Raw genomic sequence first — 23182 nt, forward strand, 5'->3', positions numbered from 1 at the left:
CGCTAACTAGAGTTTATTTGTTTTTGACTGCGATATGAAGTAATATTGTGGTCTCATTTTGAAGGCGAGCGCACGATGCGTATCAACCTCAAGTATATTATGACTGTTTCATCATGGGGCACAGGGGTAACATCAGTTTAGGCATCAAGGAGGGTTACGCTGAAACGATCTAATTAGAGGTGTTCCAGGTAAAACTGGGCTGTAAAAGTTTTCACAAACCTAGCTGTCCTGTGTAATTTTCCCCGTCTGCCTGCCTCCACGTCTCTCTCCTCCTCCTCTAGTGTTACAACCCAGTCTAGTCGTCCCGTCTGGTGAAGGCCCACTCCATCTCCCGAGCCCTGGCTGCACAACGCTTTGCTCCAGAATGATGTCATTGAGAATTCCAAGCAGAGGCCCACTCTCCGCTCATAAAACGGCATTTCTTCAACTCAATACATATGGTCTGTCTGCATTTCAGCTCCTACTCTATCACTCTCCTCCAAATCCAAACCCTCCCTTCTTTTCCTTTCTTGTCTCAGAGTAAAAGAAAGCTAACTACAGAAAACAGGGGACCAGTCCCAACAGGCCCCCACTGGTCAACATACCTACAGCTTTATCAAATGCTTCCCACAGATGTAGTACCTGAGTATCAGGCAAAGAAAAAACACGGACTTTCCAACTGCAAAGAGAAAGAAAAAAGGCAGAGCAGAAGAAAAGAAAGCAAAAGAAAGGACAGGGGGGGGAAAGTGATAGCTTCCTGGAAACTTGGTCACAAGTTTGGCAGACGGTGCTCTGTCTACATGACATCATGCATCGTTACTCATTATCTGCTTTTGCTGGATGCTGAGCGACTGAGACCTGCGCTAAGAAACGGAAAATAAAATGAAAACTCAGCCTTCGCCCGGTCTGGAAACAATTAGAACAGGCTGATGTCATAGTTTGATACAACAGCATACTAAATGAGATGTAGTGGCCTGGGATAGTTTTGTGAACACAGAGAACTTTGTATAGGGGGCAAAAAACAAACAAACAAGAAACACATCATTCCTCTGTAAATTCTCACGAACAAAGAATTTCTGTGCATAAGGAGGGTCTGGCAGCAGATGTATAAATAGAGCTGAAATAGAAGTAATTAAAGGATATGCAGACTCTGTTCATCACATCCTGGCAGCAAAGCTGGAGCAGATGTGTTGCCTGTGGGATCCTATGGGAATGATCAAAGATCATCAGTGGCAAGTGATGTCTGTGAGGCTTTTCTTTTTCCCTGTTTGCATATTGTTGCAGTAATGCATCCAGATGCATACAAACGGAAGGTTTTGGGACAGATGACTTTTTAATTTACCATATCCTTTCCTCTAACTATGAGTACCTTGCAATATTCTTTTGAACTCTGACTGAAAATTGTCTGGCGACAGGCTGACCAGTAGCAAGAGTAACCAAAATCCTGGTGAAAAAGCAGGCTTGCTTCATTATTCTTCGAAACTTTAGTGGGACATTTTTCAAAAATATTCCCTTCCTTGTTTATTTACATGAGAATATTCATACCACTTTACCTTAGATTATCATTAAGGCTGGATGCAGGGAGGAACAGTGAGCTAGGAAGTCACGATGCACAGCCAATAAATGCTCCAGCAGATTGCTTAACCTTAATCCACTAACAACTGAATGAATGCACGAGTTTAAATATGTAAAAAAATAAAGCAGTGCAGGCAGGTAATTTTTAAAGCATGAGCCAGAAGTTCAGAATCCATTTCTGCTGCATGCAGTTTTATGCTACGCTCCTGCCTATAGCATCACATGTGGGCAAAGATGATAGTGGTTTCAAAGAGAATATTTCAACAGAGCGGCTTTTTCCAAAAATGTACTGATCTAAATTACAAATGTGCCAGCATGCTGAAAACAATTTACTGCTTTGTCAAAAATGACTTTGGGCCAGCTCGTACATGGAAAGAAGGACTAAGGTTTACTTCTTCTTGGTTAGAGTTTTTCTTTGGTCTCTTTGTGTTTGTGTGGGTGTCCTCTGGTTTCTTCTTACATTTTAAAGACATGCAGGTCAGGTGGAGTCTCTAGCTTTGAAATATGAATGGAGGAATCTTGTGATCAGCAGTCGGGCACAGGTCACAAGACGACACTGATAACTAAAACAAACCTTTACTATACAAAACCAGCCACATGCTTTTGTACTCCTTTTTGTGTCTGCATTAAAATATAATTGAAAAAAAACAAAAAACAAAACTACACTAACACATCACTTCAAAGTCATCTTGTCTGCTTGAAGATGCCCTCTCCCTCTCAGTTAAAATATAAATAGAGGTGGTGTCTTTTGTGCTGTAACCATTATTAGAAGCAGGCCCTCTTTGTCCAGTAACAATATTTCCCCTTTCAGCTCACTCCATTACCAGCTACTGTATTTCTCCAAAGCTCTTAACGTTAGCTCCACCCATCAGGGACACATACTACAGCACAGTTCTCCCCTGCTAAAAATAGACCCATGTGAGGTGACACGCTCTGGTAAACACTCCGAGTGAGACAAAGCTGGGAAGAACAAGAGAAAGAATACACATCAGGAGAATGGCCAATGAATGCCCTGCTGATATCATCTCATTATCTGTTTCTTTGTAGTGCATTGATGTGCAGTGTTTTTTAGTGACACTGTGAAATCTTGAGGTCAACTGGAAAACAGAGTGGTACTCAGAGCAGCCATGACTGTAAATGTGACATAAGCCACAGCGGGTATAAATACTCATGGCGGTCGTGATGACCGCAGGAGCACAGCACTGCCACCAGAACGATAAAACAGACCCGACAGAGGCTTTGCAATGATTGGACCCAGTCCACAATGGCTCTCAGAGTGACATTGCCACCCACTGGTTAAATGTGATACTATATGTTCCCTTAAAGATGCACATTAGGTCTGGGGGCAGATATGCGGTTGATGATGTCATTCAGGACGACTGGGGTCAGGACGACTGTTTGTCACAGCTGCATATCAGGAGGGTGGCTGGGTTATTCAAAGGCACCGGGATGTAACGAACCAGCTTTTGCGGGTGGGGAGGGGTTTGTGCGATAATCTATTTGAGGCAGCAGCAGAGTCCCCACCTGTCTCAAGTCACACAGTCTGCGGTTTAAATGCATTACAGGTCAGGAAAATGTGGCACAGGAAAGATGAGTTTGTGGCATGCTGCAAGACCACACAGTGAAGACGTCTTATATATGTAACCTATATCTTATATAGACTTCTAAATATATTCAAAGCTTTTTCCCCTTTCTTTGAATCACATTTTAAGAATGTATAAAGTTGTCCAATGGAGTGTAAGCAACTCTGGCTTAACTGAATAAACATCTTCAACAAATATCAGAAAATATTTATAATATCGTGTCCAACCTTCCTAAAACATCTGTCTTCCTAACAGCACCATGCTGGCCAATCAGTCTTCAAACAGACTCCCGATTTATTGCCAAACACTTTCAAAATCATGTCCTGGTGCTACACAGATTCCAGAAATGATTCCGTGGAGCCATCTATCAATATTATCTTAGATTTTTTTTTAAAATATATAAATATATACATCATTTGACATAAACCAAAAGTGTTCCTAAAATAACTATTTGTGCATGCACTTTTGAGCATCCATGTGTATCTCTCAATGCAATCATTTTGGAGCCATGAGCTAAGTCACATCATTGAACTGGGTAAATTGACTTCAAGGCTTACAATGATAATAATTGCTGTTTCAATCAGATTCCATTCATTGCCGACAGCAACAGAGATCTGATTAAATAGCTGATGATCTTGAACACGTTGTGTTGCTCAATCATTCCAATCGCTCACAAGATTTCATTAGCAGTCAAGCAAGAAATGATGTTGTGGTTTAGAGGTGATTGTAGTATAATTAAGTGTCTAGTGAAGACGCATGCTAATTGCATGGAAGGTTTTGAATCAGAGTCTCTTTTCAAATGTACGATTCAGCATCAATAAAGAAACTGTTTGCTTAAAATCGTCTACATAAGTTGCTTATTCTATGCAGAAGATGATCGAGATTAAAGAGATACAGATACAGATCGAAATCTCTGCATTCCTATAATACTCAGACTGCTTACATTCCACCAAAATTCACCTCTTTGCACACAGCTGTCTAATCGCTTTACCAGAGCTTGCCTCACTTTGTTTTCCTACAGCCCTGAACTCCCCAGTCAAGACTCCAGTTTCTTGCCATGCTTTGCTGCCCTTCACAAAAGCAAAGCAAACTGCGCCTCCATGGCACCCGAAGCCCACAGCATAAACACTACGACTAAGCCTCGAGGTGCCCTGAGGAGCTCCTTCCCACTCGGCCATATGCACTGGCACAAGCCATTGTTTGCATTGGCACATCATGTGAAGGCGGCCTCTCCCATGTCTGCTTCTTTACGCCTTTCAGATTCTGCTCCACTTGGAAGTGAAAGCGTAAAATGTATTTCATTTTAATGCCCCTCATTAGGCTGACAGGGAAGGAATCATTCAGGAAACCTAATGTTATTTCAGGAGAAAAAAGAAAACCAGAGAACTGAATACAGATGTGGGGAAATGAAGGCAGCTAAGAGTATCTATACAGTATCTGGTGTGCAAATACTGTGAATAAGCTTCAATTCAAGTCATGCCACAGAGGAGCTCTTACTCAAAAGATTAATGCATTTTCAAGCTTAGCTCCATTCTAATCAACCTAACCACAGATCTGACAAGAGAAATTTAGCAAAACAATAAAAACACACAGATCAAACAACAAGAAATATTTGTTAATGCCCTGGGGAAAAAGAAACCTATCTAAATGTATTTGCCAGTACAAGTTCACAGAGTGCAAACGTCTTGCATTGATCGTTTTAGTCTCTAAGAGGCAGGAGGTTTGAGCAGTACTGAAAGGATTGCTGTATCAGGATCCCAGCTGTCAAAGGAAATCCTGACTGTTAACTTTTTCTTTTTCCCCTTTTTTCAAAAACTTTGCACATCTAAGCAGAAACCCCAGATCAGCCACAGAATTAACATGAGAAAACTCAAGATTGGTTTACATGTTATGAGAGCTTTTCCCTGCCGTAATGAAAACTTAATCAGTCGTATTTAAATATTAATTGAAAGCCACAGCTGAAAGCACCTCAACAATGGGAGCAGAATTAAAAAAGAAATAATTCATGATCCCCACCTGTCCTCTTTATAGATTTGTAGAGACACACATGTCAAAGTTTTCATATCTTGACAATGAGCCCAAGGTTCGAAAGTTATAAAAGTTGAAAAATGACTAAGTGGCCATGATTCTTTTTTTCTTTTTTTTCCCCCAGAGCCACAGACAACCAGGAAGCAATCAATCACAGAACAAAAGCGCAGAGATAACGCATCCTCGATCTACGTTCCTTTTCCTCACAAACGTAAAAAGGAAGCTGAGAAAACCTTTTGTGCAGGTCACGAGACTGCTGAGAAATGGATTCATGTTGACATATTCCACAGTGGAACAAGATATCCTGAATGTGCAAGTTCCATTCATACCACATTTCCACAAGACCCGGTGGGTGCATGTCAGCAGATCTTATGCTTCTACATATACTCCATTCAGGCAGTCTGGCTGGGACACGAGGCCCGGCTTTTATAGAGCGATAGAGATTTTCTGAGAACAAAATGCAGAGTCAAATTCACGAGGAGCAGTTACGCAGCACCGTGTTTATCGTTTCATTTCTCTAAATGCCTCCTGTAACCTCCGCTTGAGATGGTGCCAAAGCATTTTACAAGAAAAGGAGGTCACACATGGGCGCAAGCTATGGACTAAATTTGCCATCTCAGTGACAAACTACCTGACACTGACAGTGGTTAATGGTGTTTGGGTTCCATTTAATTTGCACACAATCAAAGCACATTTGACAGCTACAAACTCACATTGGAAGTCAATAACAACCAGTCCTTTAGGAGTAAGATACAGAAGAGACAGCCAGCCCTGTTGTCCATTACCACAATGCTTGGAACAGACAAATTCCCGTCATTTTAAAGGAAAAGGTTTATTTAAAACAAAATTGTAAATGTGTCTGCTACCTGTCATTGGAGGCTGGATTTTTAGTCCATAAAGCTTTCAGTCTTATTGACTCAAAATATGTCTCTGTAGGCTTCGATCTGTAACCCATCAATTACTTATTAGAAGCCCCTGGTTGGTTTTCTGAGCCCACAGGGCAAAACGCTAACCTTTAATGCAGTTGGCTCTTTGTATCAAATATGACAATAATGTCAAGACACGTTGGCTCGTCAGCATTAGAAATAAAGATACCAGATGTTTGGGTTTTTTTTAACCTTGAGTCATTCTTTTTTCCATGATGCATGTTTCCAAGATAAAGAGGTTTGGACAAGGGTGTAGAAATATAAGAGGGCAGAAAGGATGTTTCTCTATCTCAAGTTCTTTTTGGAATCCTTCTTTTTTTCCTTGAGAACTCAAGGGTGTAACTAGAAGACTGAAGTGTCTCGACAGGCTGGTTTGGTGTTCTTTTTATTGAATAAAGAGGAGACTAATTCTGTCAGACAAATTTTAATCAACTGAACTTCCTTATAGCCTCCAGAGTCAATAACAAGCAGGAGGCTGTATCAGTGGAAAGTAATTCTCACACCCACATGACAATCTGTGATTGACATAAAAATCAACATGGTCCAGAGGAGAATGTTTTCACTTTTGGTGGAGTCCATTTCCCTTTTTTTATTAAAAACAAAAAAAAATACTGGCCTAGCAGAAGTTTGGCCAATACATGGGAAAAAAATGAATATTTAGACTACAGCAAAGAGAAGCAGACACAATTTTGCACGTGTAAAACTGACAAACTTATTTCCAGGTCTGGAGTCACGAGTTTATGTCACACTCAGGGTAATAAAACACATCATACAGGACCACTTATGACAAGTTAGGTCATGTAGGTGTATTTAATTTGATCATTAGCTACAATTCCAGTAACTGGAATGACTGTTGATTCAGATTCATTTGGTAGACTTCAAGTATAAAGTGCTTTGTTGAAACTTTGAGCACAGTTTAGGTAACTACACAGAAATGCAGACACGGTGACGGCTTTCATTATACTGAAGGGAACTGTCAATGTCAGCTTTCGGTGTACTTTGTCATTCCTGCTGTTCAAGAAATCCACTGTGTAAAATAAGGTCAACCCCCTCACTTAAACTTTGAGTAAACTGTTCAGCCTACTACAACAATCCTGCAGTAACAGCTGAGAGGAGCCATTCCAGAGGGAGGGACATAACATCCTCAAACCAACCATGATAACAGGATGAGATACTTTTCCTTCTATAATCTGTTTACGTGTTTGGAGCGGAGCACTTATAGCTCAGTCTTAGTGCTTTGAGTTCCACAGGAGGGCCACTGCGAGTGTGACGGGTCATATTGTTGTCTGCTAAACCTTCTGTTCAAGTACATAAACATCTGGCCAACATAAGGTAAATTCTTCCACAAGATGCGTTTCTGCTTTATGTTAAAAAAAGAAAAAGAAGAAATGCTTTGTTTTCATATTTTAATGGTTTCCCATGTGGACACAAGAATAATGAATAGCATTTTTAGAAAAGCCAGTTCACCATTTTTTGAAATTACCGTGCATTCGATGATGAAACTCCAAGAAATTCTGTGTAATAAAAAGCCATTGAGATTCATAGCAGATGTGCCATGCCTAATTGTCCCAGAAGGGAATTTTGAATTTTATCTGCTATACAATAAGTCAGCAGCATCCTGTCAGGGGACAGAATGATAACAATACATGTGACGTGACAGCATGTAAACACAGGGCAGGGATATAAACGGACTGAGGGAAGACTGAGAGGAAGGCTCGAGTTGTGTGCGATGTAATGAAAATGCAAAGTCTGCATACACGGAGTACAGTGCAGCTCTGTATTCTCGTTTTCAAGAAGACTGAGGGAGGGACACGCAGTGTCACGGTCAGTGCATCTAATAGGTTTTAATGATGTCCTCACCAAAGCATCCATTCTGTTAACAGGACTAATGAGAAGATGTGCGAGTGGACAAAGCGCACAGGCCCCTCGCAAACACATGGCAAAAAGAACGGCAGCCATCAAAGATCTGCCTATAGGTTGAAAATACATCAACAGGATGTGCCTTATGAAGGAGACAATCAGCAGGAATGTGCTGAGACTCAGCCTGGTGAAAATAAGTCTTCACAAGTAAAAAGGTGCAAAACAGAAAGATGGCAAACAGATGGCAAATCCTTTTTTTTTAAATGTATCACGAATCTTAAAGAGGGTGAATTTGGACTTTGCAAATAAGACACAAAGTAAGAAGTGAGTAAAGTGCATTAGAGTACCACCAAACTACAGTGCAACAGCTACAGCTCTATATCATGCACTCTCCATACATATAGAGCTTAAATGTCTGAATAACTGAATTATTACAGTTCAGTTTCATATAGCAGCCCGATATTATATCTGCACATACCAGTAGCTTGTTTTAACAGAACACTCATTCATGATACAACACCCCCACCCCCCCAAAAAAAGAAAACAAACAATTCTCACATATGTTTATAAATAGATTTTCAATCGTTTAAATATTTTTTTAAACAAATTTGTTAGTAATTCATGATTGATCGTGCATGCAAACCAGCCCGACACGCTGCTGGACAGCTGGACAATATGTAAACAGCTTGAACCTGCACTTCACATCCAGATATATCACACTCACACGCACCTTCAAACCAGAGCCCACCTACCTCCACACATCTGTCTCCAGGCTGGTCCATACAGCATCAAACCAGAGCCAGGCTCTGATGACAAACTGCTGCTTTAGAGAAAGTTAAGGTGACCGTGGTTACTGGAAAGCTGCATGTTTTTGTTCCCAGTCTCCAGTCATACACGGGGGACTAGGAACCTCCATCTGAATGATTTACTTTCCACTAATCAGCACATTCTCCTAAACGTCAATGAAAAGAGGAGGCTCTCCGCACACTGCGCACCCTCCCCCCTGCCTCAATCATCAGCTTCACTTAGCTTTGTCCCTCACAGCCTCAGTTTCTTTGAATCTCTCCCCTTCTTTCTTCTTTTAGTCAGCTCTCTCTCTAGAATTAGCTGTCTTCTCACTCTCCTATCCAAATATGCCTCTGCCCTAGTCTGTGGTCATTTATTCAGCTGCTGGGTTGATGTCTGTAAATCAGTGGGGGCATGTGTGGAGCCTGCGTGTTACAGCTCTACAAGGTCACTGATTTTTTTTTTCCCTTTTTTCCTTTTTGCCCTCTTCTCTTTAGGACACATGGCGTTGCCAAAGGGTAAATCTGAGCTCTCAACCAGAACACATCCTCAGACAGCCAGAGCATTTCTAGTTAGATAACAGGTTGTCTAAGAGTTCCTTTAAATCTGATGCAAAAATAAGAATTCGATTCAGATTATGTCACATGTTTCGTGTGTCCTCCTTATATGGGATAAGAAACACTGTAGCATGTCACATTGAGGGATAAGGCTCCATTTCTCCATGCTTTCATGTGCTTTTGTTGATTTCTGATTTCTCTTTTTTTTTTTTCTTAAAGTGTGTCAATGGGAAAAAACGCAAAGGGGGGGAAAAAAAAAAAAAATCACCTCAGCTTTCTCTATTTAGAAGAAAATCAAATCAGGACAGAAATCAATTTCATCAACAAAAAAGGAGTTATTTTTAAATTTTGGCTTCCAGATAATATGAAACAGTTAAGTAAGCCTTGGTAGTAAAGCTCAGTATCAGCAATCTGGGAGAAAAGCCAGAGAAACAGGCTATAAGGCTACAGTAGCCGCTGTGGGACTCCAGACAAAGCAAGAGCCCCCATCTGCCTTAATTTGTCTTTTCTCCCTTCTGCGATGACTCACAGTGGAATTCAGGTCCACTCATTTATTTGACTCGTAATATCTCCCATTGTTTAATTTCTTAGCTCTCTGCACTTGACTTACTCACAGCGGAAAGCCCGACTAGTATGACTCTGCGCCCATTAACAGGCAGGCAACTCCGACCGTTTCTCACTTTCTTCATAGAGAAGGCAGCCAAACCCACGGACTATCCACACAGTGGGAGGGAGATTAACATAAGACCTCTATCAAGTAGTCGCAGGAGATTTTCTTAGTCCTTGAGGCTGTTCTCTGTCCTGAAGTCTTTCTACCAACAGATGGTGCTGGTGTACAGTCCACTGTACAAAGAATGACGCTGGGTTTAGGGATATATGACTGATTAAAAGCGTCCCACTCATCTTTATCAAGACGGGGGAGGAAAAAAGTTGATGTAAAGTAGAACAGTAGAGGGAAGGATGTTACAAAAAGAGGAAAAAGTGTATATATAAAGAATTTAGAGCAAAGGCTACACAAACCGAGGGAGTGGAAATTACTCAGCTCCCAAGGGAGCTTATTTAAGCTGCAGGCAGACATGTACATGTCTTCACGAGGAGAAAAGCTTGATCTATTTGACATGACCGGTCCTTGTTTATTGAGAATGAATGATTTCTAGCGTGACTGTAAAACACTAACAGCTTAAAAAACAAAAACAAACTAAATTTAAAAGCAGATTGATAATGATCAAAAATGTTTTCATAACAAGCTGCTAAGCAAATCATTGTATGTATTAAATGCTTCAAACTGTCCATTTTCAGGGTTTTCCTTTTACATAGCAATAAGAGTGTTGATTATTAGAATGTGTTATGCAAAAAAGGGGTAAAAAAAAAGTAGGTATTATAGATAAATGCTTCAACATACATCTTTTAGTTGTTTCTATGCGCTTTCATGTTGCAAAATAATTAACACCAAAATATATACATAGTACTACTCCTACTATGATGGGCACTGAATGATACAGGTCTCTGTGGATGGTTTCTCATAGATTGAAAGCAGGATTTATCACAATTACGTGCACGTGCACAGATCTCTAAGGCCAGTTGTCAAGGCAACAGCTAAGGCTGACAGGAAAAAAAAGCAACCAGAAAAGAAAAAAAAAAAAGCACTGTCCATACCTTTAAAAGATGCTGAAGATATGTGTATGTGTGTGCGAAATAAGAAAACAAAATAACCTCCATTTAAACATAGTCCAAACCAATGAGCCCAACCAGGATAAACATTTAACTATAATGACTGTTTACCAGTCGCAGTCCCAGCCTCCCTGACAACATGCTTATTTCACTCTTGTGCAGGGAATCACAAATCGTGCTCACACACACACAAAGAATAAGAGTAATAAAGTATATAATCAAATATTAATTGGTGAAAACAATTGCAATCTGCTAGCTGAGCCACATAGTATACAGAGAGCGTTATGTGTCACATCTAATTTGTATTGTTATGATATTAACATTGAAAACCTTGAAGAATGATGTTTTGATTTTTAGCCTTCTGGCAAAATCAATGGTTTATCCATTTTTTGAACCTGGGTACTGTCAGCTGACAGAGAGCTAAAAGCCCCCAAAGGAACCACTCTGTTTTATAGAGCAAATGCACTGGAGTGCCATTTTGACCCCCCCACCCCCCATCCTTTGACCCTTCCCCACCTTGCTCGTTTCTGGCATTAACTCTGGATAATGCGAGTCTGCTTTGTCGCTGAAAAGAGTTCGTGGATTAGCACCAATAATCAGCCTGAGCTCAGGAGGCTCAGCTTGTTCACAGCTGAGCTTCAGCTCTCTGGACCAACGGTGATGCAGGTAAAGAACAGTGTGCACATGCTAATTCCCATTCATAGCAAAGCACTGCGAGAGCTAAGCGATGAAAATATGAAACCACGGGCACATGATCGAGCCGAGAGCGCATACCACTAATCTTCTGAGGACCGACTTGCAGGTTCGAATCCCAGCTGGCGGAACCATTTACTGCATGTCAGTCCTTACTTTCTTCCCAATTTTCTGTCTCTCCCTCAACATCAGTTATCAATAAAAAGTGCCAATATTTTAAATGAAGTTATAAAAATAATGGACAGCAGCCTGCAGCAGAATTACAAAATTATAATCTGCTCTTTTTCATTCTACATATGCTATATTTTTGAAAGTGAATCAGTCGGCCTGATGCATACAAAATAAGCCTGCATCAATGCATATGTAATAACACGTGGCTAAAAAACAAAAAAAGACCACAAAATGCAGAGTGTGTCTATAAGAGCTGCAGTGCAGCAGCATGAGCTCATCACTCTTCTCTTCCCCCTCCTCCTTCACAGCCCCCCCAAACTCGCCCCTCCTCTTGCTTGCCATTACATAAGTTAATACAGGCACACATGCTCATTATTCTCCAGGCAGGCGCTGTGAAGAGATGCAAAGGAATATGTCATCAAAAGTAGTACAACAGCAAAAAACCAAAAAAAAGCCACAGAAAATGACAGCGACTGTGCTTCTCGGAGCTCTCGCTGTCTCCGACTGATCACAAAGAGCAGAGCAGAGGCAACACGTATTTCGGCCCTGCTTTAATCACACACATAAAGTACAGAAAAAAAAAAGGGAAACTGGGAGACATTCTAGAAACATGGCACTTTTTTTTTTTTCAAATGCATTTCTGTTTATTGCATTTTCCACATCAGACACCCCAGTAAACACCGTGAACGTGAAATGTGTCTCCAGAGGGAAGCTTTCTTAAGCATTAGAGTAAACAAACTTGCTTATTAGCATTTCAAAAGCTGCACAGCTTAACATGAGCAGTGTAGATACTGCAGCACAGGCAATGTTCCCGAATATATTCTCCCATAATGTTGCAGCCCTGCAGCAATAGAAGGTGAAAAGACAGTGAGAGCCTATACCACATATACCCATCTATTACTGTCATGATCAAACATCTACTCAGCACAATGGGGTGACCAAACTCTTACAAATGATTAAATGAATTTCAGAAATAATGAAAAGAATAAATCTTTTCACACAATATGATGTCCCTCTGGTAAAGACATGAATCTAAATTATTCAGCAGTATGTGGATACTGACTCCAACTTAAGCACTGATCGGAAAAAGACACCTTTAGACATCAGAAACTGAACAAAGTAATGCATCAAGGTCTTTTTATGGTCAACCATACAAAGAGAAGCAGTCGGAACCAGTTTTCTAGTAGATACAAGCATTTTGTCAAGCTTCAGGGGAAAAATAAAGTTTATAATACAGGAAATAAACTGGAAAAAAACAAAACAAAAGAAAAATTGCCATGCTTTACAGTCGTTTCAACTCTTCATTGCACTACTTCCTAATATTTCAGAACATTAAAAGATGGGCCACTGACATCAGTAAATGCCAAATTTATCAGATCCAAGTCATCAGGACCAATATTAACCAATGCCTAGTTTCAGCAGAGATATCGCTGCAGAGCTACCATTATAAAAGAAATGTTACTCTCACTTTAATACACTGAACACCAAATGTGGAAGCCATTAGACTAACTGCAACTAGAGAACCTCTTTTTAACAATAACAGCCTGTTCACGTCTTCATCATTGTGACATTTTTGAACAGAATACGGCTTCCATCCGAGACACGTCTAAGCTTTTCCACCCGGGAGGGTTTTTTCTTTTCTTTTTTTCCTACCCTCACCGCAGTGGAACTGCAAGCTCGTGCTGGCAGGTTGCTGCTTTTCCATTACAACCCCCCCACCCCCAAATAGACCCAACTTGTCTTATAGTCAGTATGCCAAAGCAGAGCACCAACAGAGAGGTCAGTGTCTGCTCTCGTTTCTTGCCTGCCAGCAAACACTAGGCTCATGTCTGAAACACCTAGTTAACCTCACGTTCCAAGTATTAAGGTCCTCCTTACCTATCACGAAACGCTGCAAGTTAGCATCAGAGTTCAGTTCAGAGTTTCCTTTCAGTACTCCGTCCCGTGAAAATCCACTGTGGATTGAGGAGGCATCGCTGACAAGCTCCAGATCCACAGACATTAAATAAATAATGCTCCCGTCGTCACACGCTTTGACATAGAAACAGCGAGATCAAATGCTCCCTGGTGTCTACGGTGTCACAGTTAAAAGAGTCATGATGTAATCAGACATGCATGCATCGCCTGAGCAAAGCTTTATCAATAACCCATTTGCGAAGGATCCACCTACCTGTGCTGTTTATTTTTTCTTGGTTATATTCATAATTTAAGGAGTAAGAACTTATGTGGGGTAGGTTCTGTCTAAAGAATTACACACATGGCCAGCTATCTTTACAAATATGCACTGAAGTTTGTCACATTTTATAATGAATCTGTAGTGTATAAGGTTAATGTTTATTTAAATAAATGGTAAATAAATAATCACTACGCGTCTTACACAAGGATTCAATGCGCCAAGAATGCATGCGACCTTGAGAAACACTTCAAGCAGCCTTGAAAATCGTCTAATATGAGCGACTGCTCGTCTGTAGCATACACAGCTGTTTATGTGTAAATGAATATAATCCATGCATGACACTTGTGCAAAGAGATCCATCAGACATGACAATTTGCAGACAGTACAGTTTCTGCATCAGTGTGACTTTGAAATCCAACCTCTATCATGTAGCTTAGGTCACAAACAGCAAATTGTCTTTTTTTATAAATCTCTTCTTGAGTGCTTAGCAGCGCAAACAGAACCTAAGGTCATATACTTTAGATTTAAATCTTCAGAAGTTCAAAATTAGATACATGTTTAAATATAAATTAACAACTGACATTCTTAGATCGCATTTTTGTGGACAAGCGGCCACATTTTATGTTCCAAGTTTTCAAGTTTGAACATGCTATGACTGTCATGGAGACTTGCCATTGTGAAATGGCCTGATTATTCATGCACCGTCATATATCGCAGGTAGACTCGGTGACGTTGAGATCAGGGCTATGTAGGGGGGTATTTCATCTGCTGTCCTTTATGATTGGTGGTGTATGTCCGGGGCCACTGAATGAATTTGGGACTGATTAGACTTCTCCCTGATGTGAAAGATAACTAAAAATCAAAAACTTCCCAAAATTCCTGTACAGATAATGACTGGAATTGTTTTTTGCCAGTCGGTTAGGAGCATTTGAAATTCATTTTAAGAGACAAATCAAAACTATCATAAAAAGGCCTGTTTGACTGAAGTCATAAATACACCTGAGAATACTTGCAAGCTTTATAACCAGTTTGCCAGTTGAATATTAATAAAAAGACACAATGAAAAGGTCACTTAGTATTAAAATCCAATCACTATAGACTGAATAATGTAAGGTGGAAAGAAGATGAATGTTGGCTTTTGTGTTCATTCCCAAAGCGAAGTGTTAGAGGACATTTCTGTTGTAGCCCTATAGCAAGGCAAAGATAAGGGAAAGGACTTAAAGGAGATAGAAATAAAAGAAAGACAGATTCTTCTTAAGTCTTTATTATTAAAGGCATGTCCCTGATAAGGTAAACTGTCAAGTAAGACCTTGAAAAGTCTTGACTGCTTCCAGTCTGCTCTCTTCTGTTTTGTGATAGTATATTTCCATAGTTCTAGAAAGGAAACCACCGAGCATATAGACAGGAATGTTATTGGATTAGTCAGAAATATCTGCACAGACTGCTGTGGTCAGTCGGAAAGACAACCATCACTTTTCGGAGGCCCCTGCCATCCGCAGTGGTCAATGCCAGATGGTCTCCTACCTTATAGTTCGGCTGGATATGCAGTACTTCCACATGGCATTCCAGACGGCAGTGACATCACCAGAGGCATCAGACATGCCCGAAAAAAATGTACATGGCACCAAGAGGAAGTTTAAAAAAAAAGTTTTGTAAAAAAAACACAACAACTACAGCAACTCCCCTTAAATGAGCCAGAAGAAGAACAGTCTGTGCTCACTCCCTCCTCAACCACAAATTACACCCCACATCCTTCACTTTCCATAGAAAACCCACAGAGAAGTTCATTCTTTCGCTGCTAAAGTTACTTTGTGTGTGCCTTTTCAAAGTTCTCCTCGTCCTAGTTTGTGTAAGGCTCAGAGTTGCTGCTCTTGCAAGCTGCCTGATGACCAAGTAAGGTAAAGGCCCAGCATGTATAGCAGAAGAAAATCATCCCTCTTTTTAACAAAAGCTCTCCACCCACAATAAACCGCACACCAGTCCTCTCTCTCTCTGTCTCTCCCTCTCTCTGCAGACACCCCTCTCTGCTTTTTGTTGCTTTTTCTTCAGTCCAATGTAATCTTTCACATATCTGCTGCTCCCATGATGCATGCTCCCCAGTGGTGATGGGCTGGGCCTATGTCATAGGTTTCATGGATACTTGTTTATGTGGACATGCCTTTTAATGAGAGAGAGAGACAGAGGGAGAGTGTGAGCGAGAGAAAGAGAAGTAGATGAAGAGATAGAGCACGAGAGCTTTTTGTGCCCGTCTACATGGTAATACTTCGGCAAGCATCCAACAATCACACTGCGCTCAATGGGAAGGCCACGCTGGAGGGAGGGTGAACCCCAGTTCAGCAGCTGGGAGAGGCTGTTTTGACTTACTACACTGACATTGCTTTAACAACACGGGCTGCTACACTGAAGCCAGTGCAATGTAATGAGTTACACCCAGTGACCAGCATATTCCAGTAACTCTGTGGGATTAGACACATAATGAGTTGTTTGCAGTTTTTGGAAAAAGAAAATACACACACAACTGTCTTAAATAATTCCAAACAAACCACTGAGTCATAAAAGTAAGAACAGCTGTTGATACAAGAGTTTGCACTAAATAAAGCACTACGAAACATCGGCTAAAAAATCGATTATAATAGGGTAAATGATGAGGATGCACCTAAAGCTGGAGGATTCCCTGAGGCCTACATTCACAGTTTCCTGCTAAATCCGCGATGCATTATTAATGAATCATGGACATACTGTGTCCTAGCCTTCAGAGTACTAATGCCAAAGAAAAACTGCATGTTTATATACATACAGAGATTCAACAGAAGGCAGGTGCATCTGATTTTCACAGGTCCTAGATCAGCGTCATCACACTGCAGCTTGCTTCTGTTTGAGACATCAAACATCAGCACGATGGGATGTGCATAAAGGAAACCTCTGCACACATAAGTGGTTAGATCTCTCTGGTGTAGCAGGGGGATAATGGAGCAAAAAATATTGCAGTCTTTTTCTGTGCAGCTCTAAAACCTTGAGCCTAAATTATATTGTTTAAAAGGGAAAGTAATAATTTTGGGACCTAGTGTCTGAGCCTAAAACTGCTGCTTGAAATACTTCATGACTGGACATCAAACAAATAACAGAGCACCCCTTACAGCATCTTTATCATTATGGAAAATATATCCATTTGTATTTTTCTATTCTATCTAAAGAGATAATGGTGATTTTCTGAAAATGGGTGTCTAAACTTTAAGGATATGTGGGATATCAGATATTACAAAACACAATTTTTTTATGATTTCAGCAGAGAGAAGAGGTGGGCATAAATTAAGATGAGTATATACCTTTAAACAGAACTGGAAGCTTTGAAACATGAGTCTTAAAACTTATGTAATATGTTCAATTTAACAGAAATTAAAACACGATTGTCAAGACTGAGCAACTTGCAAGCTTAGACTCACTGCTGGGATTTATGAATTTAAATGCCATCAAGGACACTTAAATCAAGTCTTAGGTGAAGTTTGGCATTTTGAGGTGAAAGACGAAAAAATGGAGCCAAACTTAATATAAGCTAAAACGCTAGCCTCATCAATCATGCATAGATTGTGCTGTAGGTGAAAGGTGAACAAGAAGAGGTCCCAGTGGGACGGAGACGAATAGATTCAGTGATAGCCGCGAGATCAGCCCACTCTTTTCAGCTGTGCCAACACTAAACAGACACTGACAAGACAGTTACTTAACCAAGCATTTCAATAACAGCTGTAACCTCATTTGCTGGAAGAAATGGATAATGGTTAAACCAGCTCATTCTCCCTTGAATTATGCCTTTCAACATGAGAACCACTATGTCAGCAAGCAGAGCTGAGCACTAAAGCAGTTTTTCTATCAATCAGATGTTCTTTATGAAGTAATTCGAGGGTTGGTTTAAACAAATTGAACTGCTTGATGTTGGGACTACTTCAGCACAGGTAGCAACATCAACAAGCTGCGAGCGAGCTGTTCATAACACGTAGCACTTGCAACTGCAAGAAACGATTAAGCCAAACATGAGCGGCTTCAAAACATACCTTTTATAAAAGTTGTTGTGTGGGTGCAAACACAGCACATGCCAGTAATCCAGGCAAAAAGCTTTGAACTTCCACATCCTCACGTCAAACAGTCAAATGGTTGAACAGCTGTGGAATCCAACAACATTAAAAGGCACCATGGCACAGCAAGCACAGGAGCAACCAGTGAATCCCCGGCATGGACGATAAATCTGTTCTCCTCTGGAGCTCCAGCTTCGCCACTGCCACTGGATGGCAGCCTGAGTGGTTTTAACCCGCCCAGAACAACCACATCACTTCTGGACCGGTCTCAGTCATCGCCAAACCCAGAAAGCCAGGCCTACGAGGAACCCTCTGGGACTGATCTGGACCAAGTATTAATGCTTGGGTTCCACCTCCCAAAAATAAGCTCTATATTAGCTGCTTCGGCTCCGTTTTAACTCCTATCCAGGTCAACCGTGTGTCCTCTGTGCTGGTCCCTTCACACAGTGCGTCAGCCTTGGATCCTCAGAGACATCATGCCTGTATCCAATGCTCTGCATCGCTCCAGCAGGCACAGGTAGTGGAATGTGTAGGAACACAGATAGGAAGAGGAATTCCAAAACTCACTCATCTGTGTTTGAACAGCACAGACTCAACAGGAATCCTCTTCTGTCTCCTCCCGCTCCAAGAACAAACTTTCTTATGAGGCAAGAGACCGGATCTTTTCTCTCACTGCCAACATGGATTCAGTGATGCCATCTACTGCTCCTGTTCTCCTTCTTCCAGCTAAACCCCAAACCTTTGCTGTCCTCCTATCTCCGTCTCCTGCTCCTCATCCTCTCCCTCTTGCTCTCTCTGTCTCCCTCTCCCTGTTACAGCCGCTGCCATCCACACAGGACCTCCCAGAAATGTGCCGATTCTGGTTGCTGGGCAACACTACCGTACTACTGAAGCTTCAAATGGAAGCTTCGCAGAGCAGCCAGTGATTGGTCGGCTTTTCATCGAGGAGGAACTGCTGCAATGTTGTATGACCACATGCTTTTCTAAAATAAATATGAGCTTCGAGGTTTCTCAGATTTTTGTCAGTATAAGGAAATTCTCGTATTTTTTTTTTTAGACTCTTCAAGGTCATAGAATCATTATAAAAACCATAAGTCTGCCTAGATTGCTGGAACAAATGCCAGATTATATTCAATAAAATGATTCATACACTCTAAGATATGAATGGTGCATTGGCAGACCTATTCAGAAAGAGTGTAGTGAAATGGAATTCCTGTGCATAAAAAAGGCCGGCATATTAAACCCTCATAGATAAGTTTGTGTCTGCATTAAAACTGCACTCATATGTGCTGCAGGTCCTTGTAGCGCTATAAGGCTTAAAAACGTTGCTCTGGCTAAAGGGGGTTTTGCATTTGAAGAGAAGCACAGAGCTGTTCTTTCTCTGCCTGAGATGCAGTGCCACGCTGCAGTGTCACCCAGTCCCAGCAGTCATGGGAAACGGGCGTGGAAGGGCCTCTCATCAATATTCAGCCATTGTCGATGTCCAAACACACAAACACTCAAAATGCCACATATTTACACAAACAATTAAACTCACGTATGCAATTATAGACAAACAAAAACGTGGAGTAATGTGCATATTTACATATTAATATACTAATTAGTATAGTTAGATCGGTTTGGGCTGAGGAGTCAATCACCACATGACTCCTTTCACACAATATGGGCTTCATGTCTGCTTTCCCAAGCCAAGATATAGAAAGACCAGAGCAGGACAAAGGCTTTAGTGGGAGCCTATGTGAACAGCAGGGACACTGAGGAATTAATGAATCTAAGCACCATTCATCAGGCTTTTGTCACAACTTAGGCCTCCTGATTTACACACATCTCACAGTAAAATCAGCAAACACAGTCGGCGTCTTTTCTCTGTGCTCTTCCTGTCAATTTACTTCAGCGAAAGCTGTAAGTGTAGAAGTGCGCTTAGCCTCCTGTGTACATTACTGCACTCTGAATTTTAGTGGTTAGATGTCATGTGACATTTAAAGCAAATTATCAGACGATACCTAGAGATGGAGACGACAATTAAGCTGTAGTTAAAAAGCGTGTATCTGCACTTAACTTCTGTTCTTCTCACCATTTGGAAATGGTGATGGAAACCCCTTTTAGTTGTCCCTTTCTTTCTCACGCCAGTGGTAAGTGTATGTAAAAACCTCACCGCATTGTTAGCAGAACATATTAGAGTCTGTCAAGGCAAAGAAGTGCGACTCTTACAACAATATAGATGGCATAATAGTTTAGTGGCTCTGATTCAAGAGCACATGACAGGCTATTATTTGGGATTTTTTAGGACAAAGAGTTGAGTAAGTGCGTGTACAAGTGCAACAGGCTGTAATTTCATGAGCAGATTGACGATTGTTCAAAATTGTAAGCTTAGGCACGTCCATATGTGTGGGGAGCAAAAATGCGAGAGCAGAGAACTGTTTTGCTAACTGTGGTCAAAATGGGTGCTTTTCACTATTACGGCTTTTACTTTAAGTTTTTACCCTGTAAAACAATGTCAAGTGCATTTTTGCGCAGGTCAGAGTCAAGGGCAGTAATCAACTGCATCGCCCCAAGTTATTAAAAAATGAATGTAAGCCAAACCCAGCCAAAAATTGCTGGCGATAGCTCAGGAGGTAGGGCAGGTCATATGGTAATCGGAAGGTTGGTGGTTCGATCCTTGCTCCAGTCTGCGTGCCAAAGAATCCTTGGGCATTCAGAATTGATTCAGAGTTGCGCTTGATGCATTTAGAGTGTGAATGTTAGATTGAAAGCACTTAGATGTAGAAGAAAGTGCTTGTATGAATGTGTTTGTCAGTGGCTGAAAGAGAAACATTGTATAAAGCACTTTCATTACTCAAGTAGCGTAGAAGAGCACCAGATGAGAACAAGTCCATACATACAGACCAATATGCTGGGCAATCTACAGTACAAGCTTTTGTAACTTCCCTTTCTAAATCCTTGGCATTAATACAGAATAGTTCCCCCACTTTGCAGCTGTAACAGCTTCCACTCTTCTGGAAAGGCCTTCTAAAAGATGTGTTTTTAGGGGATTTTTTGCTCATTCACCCAGAAGACCATTTGTGAAGTCCGACAGCAACGTTGGCTGAGTGGGCTTGGCTCGCAATCTCAGTTCTGGTTTATCCTAAAGATGTTCAGTGGGGTATAGGTAAGGGGTCTGTGCAGACCAGTCAAGTTCTTGCAAACCAAACTCATTCAAACATGCTTTTATGGACTTAACTGTGTCCCATTGCACAAAGTAAAGCTGAAACAGAAAAGGGTCTTAACCCCACATAGTAACCACAAAGCTACAAACACAGAATTGTCAAAAGATGTCTTGATGAATGGAAGTATTAACGCTTCCCTTTACTGGAAGTAAGCGACAGACCCCAAACCCAGAAAAACAACCCCATAGTGTTATCCTTCCTCCACCAAACTGTACAGTTGGCACAAAACAGTCAGGCAAATAACATTCTTCTGATATTTGCCAAAACCCAGACTGACCCATTAGACTGCAACATAGAGAAGTCTGATTCATCACTCCACAGTTTCCACTGCTCCAGAGTGCAGTGGCGGTGTGCTTTGCATTGACTATCGAATGCTTTACGATACAAGGCTTCAGCTGCTTGAGCGTGGACGCCCGTTCCATGAAGCCCCAGGCACAATTTCTGTGGTGATGTTAATGGCAGAGGAAGCTTGGAGCTCTGCCGTTATCGAGTCAGCAGAGTGTTGGCGACCGCGCTCTGTAACTGTACATTTTTTGCACCTTCATGACCAAGTTGCTGTGGTTGCTAAAGACTTTCCACTTACAGCTGATCATGGAATATCTAAGAGGGAAGAAATTCATGAACTGACGTATTGCAATAATGGGATCCTATTACAGTTCCACGCTCAAATTTAGTCAGCTCTTTAGAGCGAACGTCACAAATATAAAGGCAAATTGCATGGCTAGGTGCTTGATTTTATACATCTGTGGCAAAAGGACTGAAATCACCTGAATTCAAAGATTGTGCTGTGTGCCAACACTTTTGTCCATATAGTGCATGTAAAATAAAATAAAAATATATATAAATATGACAAATCTTTCATGACTGAAATCCTCAGAGCACTGCAGGTGGATCAATACCAGCCCACACTCTCTGAGATCAAAAGGCTATAAAATACCTGTTCAACCATCAGTCTGAATACATGCCCTCATTAGAAAGGCTTTGTGACAGGTTTTGTCTCCACTGTGCTGCTGCATTAAACTCCAGTGTAGTGATAAATGATGATACTGAGCACTACAGCCACAGGACCCCACTTCTCCCCCATGACTGCCACACTCAATCACTGATAAGGTTGCTTAAAGACTCCATGATGAGGGGAAAAAAAAAATATGGGGGAAGATGGTGGTTGCCTTTGCTAGTAGGAACCTGATAGGATGATGGCCTTTACCAAAACCACGCCAGGCCTTATAACATCAGGAAAAAGCTAGATAAGCATGCGTTATGATGACATAATTATACCCATCATTTCATTAAGTACACAGTTGATTCTGAGCTTTTGATTTATTTCTGTGTAAAGGACAGTCTGTCTGAATGAATATGTTAGAAAAGTTCACCCCCTGGTGGCAAATTTGGGTAACTTTCATATTTTAAAGGCTTAGAAGCCACAAAAGCCGATGTAATCGGAGCAATGAGGAGTCCGACAAGTTTGCCGATTCACTCAAGAATACATAAACAAATAAAACACCATGGAAGTTATTTCTTCCTAATTCATACCACATCACATAAGCAGGGCAGACCTTAGATCTCCAATGGTCAACTTCAATACTCTTCACAAAATGATCCACTTTTTCAATCACTACAAATGTATTTATCACTACTTAATATAAATAGCAGCATAAAAGTTAAGAGTGTCTCACGCAGCTTTTCTTCCTCATCTGTTTGGAATACCGACGTCCTGACCCAGCATGTTCATTTCATTACAAGCAAAATGGAGACAGACGTTAAAGTGTCCAACTAGCATGACAGCTTATACTACAGGGCAGCTAATCTTACATTAAAGTTACAGCACAGTTTGCATGTGCACAAGCTCCTGTATCACACAGATTGTACAGTACAGCTGCTCAGCTGTCAGCCTGAAAGCA

The 23182-nt window shown here is 41.0% G+C and overlaps 1 protein-coding gene across 5 annotated transcripts in view; it reads right to left on the minus strand.

The window, feature by feature from the left end:
• iqsec1a (IQ motif and Sec7 domain ArfGEF 1a) overlaps positions 1–23182 on the minus strand; it is a 92946-nt gene that overhangs the window by 23376 nt on the left and 46388 nt on the right. The window contains exon 1 of one of the 5 annotated variants that reach the window (XM_005448670.4): positions 18055–18887. The exons of 3 other annotated variants lie outside the window; for them this stretch is intronic. In XM_005448670.4, the coding sequence (XP_005448727.1) occupies positions 18055–18131 (77 nt within the window). In that variant the 5' untranslated portion in view covers positions 18132–18887. Of the gene's footprint in view, positions 1–15529; positions 15622–18054; positions 18888–23182 lie in introns of those variants that run through there. One more of the 5 variants, XM_005448669.3, reaches the window with a different exon arrangement.

Source organism: Oreochromis niloticus, linkage group LG20 (genome assembly GCF_001858045.2).
Source record: "Oreochromis niloticus isolate F11D_XX linkage group LG20, O_niloticus_UMD_NMBU, whole genome shotgun sequence".
Classification (NCBI taxonomy): Eukaryota; Metazoa; Chordata; class Actinopteri; order Cichliformes; family Cichlidae; genus Oreochromis; species Oreochromis niloticus.